The sequence below is a fragment of the Telopea speciosissima genome, chromosome 1 (assembly GCF_018873765.1).
Source record: "Telopea speciosissima isolate NSW1024214 ecotype Mountain lineage chromosome 1, Tspe_v1, whole genome shotgun sequence".
NCBI classification, from domain to species: domain Eukaryota; kingdom Viridiplantae; phylum Streptophyta; class Magnoliopsida; order Proteales; family Proteaceae; genus Telopea; species Telopea speciosissima.
In genome coordinates, this window is record NC_057916.1 from 29,539,156 (window position 1) to 29,546,379 (window position 7,224).

General features: G+C 40.6%; 1 protein-coding gene across 1 annotated transcript; it reads left to right on the forward strand.

Moving 5' to 3' along the window:
- The first annotated feature begins 2,638 nt into the window (after positions 1-2,638).
- Positions 2,639-4,504, forward strand: LOC122643186 (homeobox-leucine zipper protein HAT5-like). The gene is made up of 3 exons (XM_043836865.1): positions 2,639-2,681; positions 3,695-3,837; positions 4,160-4,504. The coding sequence occupies exons 1-3, from the start codon at positions 2,639-2,641 to the stop codon at positions 4,502-4,504; spliced, it is 531 nt and encodes a 176-aa protein (XP_043692800.1).
- Positions 4,505-7,224: the final 2,720 nt, after the last annotated feature.

Below are 7,224 nucleotides of genomic sequence, written 5' to 3' on the forward strand. Positions count from 1 at the left end.
ATTAAGGAAATATATCTGGAATCATGATAACGATTATAGTTTTTTTAATAAAACAGTAACACTTCAACAACTCAATTTTATCAAACAGAAAAATTTCAAGCAAATAATCTAGACTCTGCTTTGCTGCAACCATTAACGCTAATACTTCAATCAGAAAGGAAGATAAAACAACACTAAAACACAACTGAAAACTATTATATTTTCTCAACCGCTACTCTGCCCTGTAATTGAAATCCTTGTCTGAAATTTTCATCAGAAACATTAATCAACTTATGAGCTGTTCGACTCTCCATTCATTCGAAGTTTTGATAGACAACGAGAGGGCCAACTCGATTGAATTCCATTGATTGTTAATCTTTCATCGATCTTTTCCAAGAGTACTCTGAAAGTTCTGAGACATGTTTATTTTTTAAGAAATCCTTGTTTAAATATAAAAAATGAAAAGAGGAAAACAAAAATCTTCGTTGTTGCGTGTTTTTTTTCCATACTTTCTAATACCGACATCGATAAGAAATTCTTACCTCCTCCCCTGCAATTCTAAATTCAGCGATAAATTACAGTGACCCTCTTTCAGTTTAAAAGCTTCGACGGCTCTGTTCCTGACCTGAAACACCAAAACCCCAAATCTTCAGCAAAGATGAACGAAATCTTCCCAACACTCGATAGCATGCATGCATGCATGCATAGGTGTATGAACCTCGATTACTTCTTAAAATGACGAACTCTTCATCCTTAATTCATTAAAAAATGATCGTTAAAATCAATTTAGGCGAGAACGAGAAAGACTGCAACACAAGTTCCACAGTTGAAGAGGAATAATTTCCTGAGAAATAGACCGAAAAAAAAATGGATTCAAAGAATCAACCTTATCTAGGGAGTAAGAAGCAAACCAGATCGAACCCCTCAATATTGAACTCCTCAATATTGAACTCATGTTTACTATGTTGATGCATACAAGAGCAAAAGTCCAAAAAAGATTGAACGATAACAATGGAGAGAAACATCTTTTAACTTCATCACCATGTAGTGGCAGTTGTAGGAGTCGACTATTAACTTGTAGGATACATATCATGATAATGACTTCAATGCAATTGACCAAAAATATAAAAATAAATAAAGAAATATCATTCCTCTCTCCCATCTCTATAATATCAAACCCCTGAACATGATGCCTTCTCCTACTTTTGAAAGATTCTATCAACCGTATTCTAATGGTTAAAAAACGTCATTAAATGATGATGTGGTATTTACAAATTTTCTAAAATCCCATAATACCTTTAAATGTAATTTTATTTCACTTTTGGCTTCTTCAACCCCAAACCCCTCTTGCGTTTCTTCTTCTTCTCTTATACTTGTTCTTTCTAGCCCATATCTCTCCCACCCATTTGGTGGGACTCTTGTGGAAACTTGAGGAAAATAATGGCCATAAAATTTTCTGAGAGACGGTGGTAGAAGGTGTGGTGGTCACAGCAGGGAGAATGTTAGAAAAAAAAAAAAAAAAAAATCGTACCCAGTGCACAATACCATGAAATAATGGCATTGGAGGCGAAGTTTGGCATTCAATTGGTATTCCTAAGGATTTTCTGCATTATGCACAGTCCGTAGTTCTTGAACCGAGATGGATTCTGACAATCTTTTCTCTGTCTTCTCTTCCAAACAGTTAGTTTATTTACTTTTCCTTCTCACTCTGTTTCATGGGATCAAGTGTTAACCATGTGTAAGCGTATTGCTTCTGCCTCAGTTGGGCAGCTGTAATATGTTTATATTATTCATAGCTTGTCAACGTACGCATCTAAGTGTCATCGTTCGATGCTTGAAGGTCGTCAATGGTGGAAGATGCTTGCAGGTCATAAATGGTCCCTTCTTCTTCTCCACCTTCTTTCTCTTGATTACCCAGTTGAAAGGGGAAAAGGCTTCAGCCTTTCTTTTTTTATTTCAATTAAAGAGTAATATTGTATTTTAAATTATTATTTTAACACCGTTAATCACTTAAGATACAGTTGATAGAATCTTTGAAAAATAGAACAAACCATTATCATTATTTAAAATTCGGGGAAAGGAGTTTTTTTTTTTTTTTTTTTTTTTCTTTTGGTTAAAAAAAGAGTGGAGTTTGATATTCTGAATCCTTAGAGGGAAGAGATGATATTTACTCTAAAAATAATTAATAATGACTTTAATACAGAAATCCAGTCATTCTTTACCAAAAAACAAAAAAGAGAATCCAGTCCACTCCATTTCTCCGCCTTTATTCTTCGAAAGCGAGTCCTCCACTCATCTTTCCGTTCGTCTTTTCTTCTGTGAATAGAATCCAGTCGAGTGGGGTCTTGTAAGATTCGCGGATGCCGACAAGTAAAGACAAGAAGATAGTGACGATATTAATATTTTTTTTTCCACCATTTTCTTGGTTGAATAAATTCGTTCTTTCCATGTTTGGCTGCTTTTACGATACTTTTACTGACTATAATTAAGAAGAAACGCTTTCTAATTGAAAGTTTAATGGCGGAGAATCGAAGAAAGAAAAGTTCAATTTGGCTTGTGATGATGACTCGCGGGAATTAGGAACTTCGGATGTAATTTTAATCACTTTCAATTTGCTGCATTTTTTTAATTCCCTCCAATCCCTCACATAAGAGTAGAAATGGCCACCTTACTCCACCTTAAGCAATGTGTTGGGGCAATGGGTAAGACGATCATTTCCACTCTTATATGAGGGATTGAAACAGACAAGAATTGAAGATGATAACGATTTGAAGTGGGAACAATCGGGTTCAATGAATACAATCCACATTTACCAGTATATCCTGGTCACGACACTCGAAAACATTCTATATCAACAAATAAAGGATGTTTGGGTTGGACCGCACCGGTTAAAACTGAAACCCGCATTGCCTTGGGCCTTAGCCCGACTAGTGTTTGGTCGGAGTTCAGCTCTTGATTGTAGAGTGACCGGTGTTCGACCCAAAGTCCCAAACCAGTAAACGACCGTCTATAGCCCGGTTAATCCGTTTAGAGCTTGATCAACCTATTTATGATCCATTTATATTTTGATCATAAATATAGCGAGCCCAAGTCCAATTGAGAATTTCAAGGTCTGGGTTGGGTTTTTCAGCCTGTGAGCTGGGTTAGTTGTTAGGTCTGGATTTTTAGACGGGTCTGGTTGGGATGAGCTTAGATTGGTGCCTTGGGTTGTGTGCAAGATATCTTACCAAATAAAATGTGTGTAAGCTACATTCATAATTTATAAGGTTAAATACGCATACCCCTGTAATGCACTCAATATTTGTTCTACTTCCAAGTTTCTGATAAGTCTACGTACCATCTTTGAATATTCCACGTACCATCCCTGTTTTATCTTTTTAATGTCATTTAAGTCCACACCAGATATTAAATGCTAAAAGATGACCAAATTACCTTTTCTTTTATCTTTTCTAAAATTTAAAAAGACCTAATTGCCCTAACCTATTTGCTAAAATTTGAAAAAATAAAAATGCCCTCAACTTCCCCAAATCATCATCTTCATTTACATACCCACCACCACCACCACAACCACCACCCACCATTAACACCATCACCATCTCACCGTGAAGCCCCACCTCACTATCTCTCCTCCCCTCCTCTACTTCCTCCCCCTCTCGCAGCCGCTCATCACTCCAAGTTGCAGCATCTCTGTCCTCTCCATCATCTTCTAAATAAGAAACCGCAGGAACAGGATCGATGCTGAACATGGAGGAAAGCACGAAGAGACGCCCTTTCTTTAGCTCGCCGGAAGAACTCATGGATGAAGAATATTACGACGAACAGCTTCCAGAAAAGAAACGACGCCTTACCTCTGAGCAGGTAAAGGGAATTGAACTCCTCTCACAATCACACTTAGCTTTAGCTGATAATGTTTGATTTGATCCGATAAGTATCACAGAGGATCCATCATTTCCATCTCAAACGTATCTATCATACTTGCATCAATTCTTCAATTCCTCTTTTTACAAAAAAGTTCCAATTTTTCCTTTTATTAAATCAGATTAGGTGCTAGTGCCCTATCTCTTTTTCTGGGATTCCGAGCTGAACTGAATATTAACCTTTATTCCCTTTTCCACGAATTTTTTTTCTTGGGTTAAAGAAATCCTAGTGGTGATGCTTGGGGGTTTGTGTGAATGGACAGGTTCACCTCTTGGAGAAGAGCTTCGAAACAGAGAACAAGTTGGAGCCAGAGAGGAAGACACAGCTTGCGAAGAAGCTCGGTCTGCAACCGAGGCAGGTTGTTGTGTGGTTTCAGAACCGCAGGGCTCGTTGGAAGACGAAGCAGCTCGAGAGAGATTATGATGTTCTCAAGTCATCTTACGAATCCCTTCTCTCCGATTACGAATCCATGCTTAAGGAGGAAGATAAGCTCAAAGTTGAGGTATATTCTCGCTTTGCTCAAAGCTCAAAGCTCAAAGCTCAAAGCGAGGAGAGGACAGAGATGCTGCAACTTGGAGAGGACAGAGATGAGCGGCTGAGGTTATAATACATTCACCATTACTTTCTTATTTAGAAGATGATCGAGAGGACAGAGATGCTGCAACTTGGAGTGATGAGCGGCTGCGAGAGGTGGAGGAAGTAGAGGAGGGGAGAGACACTGAGGTGGGGCTTCACGGCGGGATGATGATGGTGTTAATGGTGGGTGGTGGTGGTGGTGGGAATGTAAAAGAAGATGATGATTTGGGAAAGATGAGGGTATTTTGGTCTTTTAAAATTTTAGCAAATAGATCGGGGCAATTAGGTTTTATCAAATTTTAGAAAAGATATAAGAAAAGGTAGTTTAGTCATCTTTTAGCACTTTGGACTTAAATGGCATTTGGGGGTAAAGCAGGGGTGGTCCGTGGACTTATCAAAATCTTAGGGGGTATGAGGAATATTGGGTGCATTATAGGGATACGCGTATTTAACCCTAGTTTATATTTATTATAAATATATACATATTTAAATTTTTTTTTAAAAAATTAATTTTTGTGTAAAAAATAACAAAATGACAAAAACTGGACCAACCCTAGCCCACGTTGAGCCCGACAGGGTCGGGCCTGAGCTAGCCTGAACTCAGGAGGGGCTAGGCGTAGTCTGTGCCCTGGGGACCCGATCTGGGCCTGGCTTACAAGAATCGAGCCCAGCCCATTCCAGCTCGGCAGTTGCACCCCTATACCACTCCACTTTCCCATTTTATTACCCATTTCTCTATAGGGTCAAAGTCTCAAACACCCCTTTGATCAGAATTAAAGTACGTCTCGAATGATGATTATTGGGATTTGGGAAAAGCCCACTCCTAGCATAGGATTTATCAGAGTCCACTCTGTTTTGATTAACAGAGTACAACAATGAGTCCAATCCACAGTCGAGTCCAGCCCATATTTAACCTATCTGACAATGAACAACTAATCTTATGTTTCGTGCTTATCCAACAAAAAGAAAAGGCCAAAGACTTCATACACGGCTGTGCAAGCGTGCACGGTTGTGTTCCCTCTCACAAAGAATTAGAAAAGTCATAAACCCCCACCTATATTTAATGCCTCAAAACTCTCATCCTCTCACATGCAAGGCTTACACAACCGTGTATGAAAACTGTCCCCGAAGTTGTATAACATTAACGAGTTAGATTCATATCAGTATTTAAATAATCGGGATCAGATCAGTGGCATTGGCACATCCAATTCCCACTGTTTCGAATTGGGTGGTGAATCAAGTAATGTGAGCTTATTCGATCTGGATCGTCGGAACCGACCAATCCAGCCAATCCACGGCTATAAAAATCCAGTACCATGATAAACATGTGGTCAACATATAACAACATGATGGATTCATATCACCATCTTGTGAATTAAAAAAAAAAAAAAAAAAGAGGGATCGGAGAGTGGGGAGGACGTGTAGGGGTGTTGCAATGAGTGGGGGAGGGGTAGCGCAGAGCAAGGTAGGGTGGTGGGGTGGGGTGGAGTGGAGCCATGGGGTGTTGCAAGAGAAGGGGGAGGAAGTGGGGGAGGGGCAAGGGGTGTTGCAGTGGGAGGGGTGGGAGGCTGGGAAACCGGAACATGTCGATAGACACCAGTGTTTATCTTCAACTCTGAGATCATGATTAATGGCTTTAGTAGTGGTGAAGGCAGCGGAGTCGTCTTCAAAAGAGGGGGCGGAATCGTTGTCCCCTCCAATTCGTTGTCTCCTCCAATTCCTCACATGGGGGCGGGAATGACCACCCTACCCCCTGCCTAAAAACACTGCCCAATGTGGGGTCCACTCCCCCCTATTAGAGGAATTGGAGAAATTGGAGGTGCCCGCGAATTGGAGGAAATAATTATTCGTGGTGGCAGGGGTTGGGACTGGCGAGGTGTAGGAAAGCAGGGGTGGGGGGAAAGGGAGGGATGTAGGGGTGCATGACACGAAGGGGACTGGGGTAGGGATGCAAGGATAGGGGGGTGGGGTGCCGGCTACCGAGGCAGAGGGTTGCAGCAAGGGAGAGAGTGATGACGAGAGGGAAGGAGATCCAAGCTTCTACGGGGATCAGACCAATTGACAGCCCAAAAACAGACCAACAAAAAAGAGGGTAATTTACACATATCCCCCCTGAGGTTTGACAAAAGGATAATTTTACCCCTCAGTTTTCAAAATTCTACGTACCCCCTGAGATTTGTAAACAGTAACAAATAAGCCCATTCTTTCGGTTCATGACTAACAGTGTTAAAAATAAAAGGTGAATTGACAAAATCACCCTTGCAAGAAAAAGGGAAAAAAAAAAAAAAAAAAACAAACCTGCAACTCATCTTCCCCAAATCGATTGGGGAAGATGAGTTGCAGGTATCCTTTGTAGGGAACACCATGGATGCCAAGATGAGTTGCCGAAAGAACACCTGAGAGAGAGACTGGTTAAGGAGAGTTACAGGAATGATAGAAGAGGGGAAAGGATGGAAGGACATGCTGATCATGAAGTTGAGATTAGGGTTTCGGATCGGTTGATAGAAGAGTTGCAGGTTAGATGGAGCTTAGATGAAAATCTCTGGTTCAATCTGGAAGGAAGAACATCCATGACAACCTTGTACAAGTATAAATGCTGTCGGATTTGTCAATATCCTCATCCCAAAAGAATCGTCGACGTGGTGGCAAGGACGATGGGGAAGCAGCAGAAGCAAAATCGTCATCGCAATAGGATGCAGATCTAATGGAGGCATTCAAAGTGTTCGACGAGAACGACGACAGCATCATCTC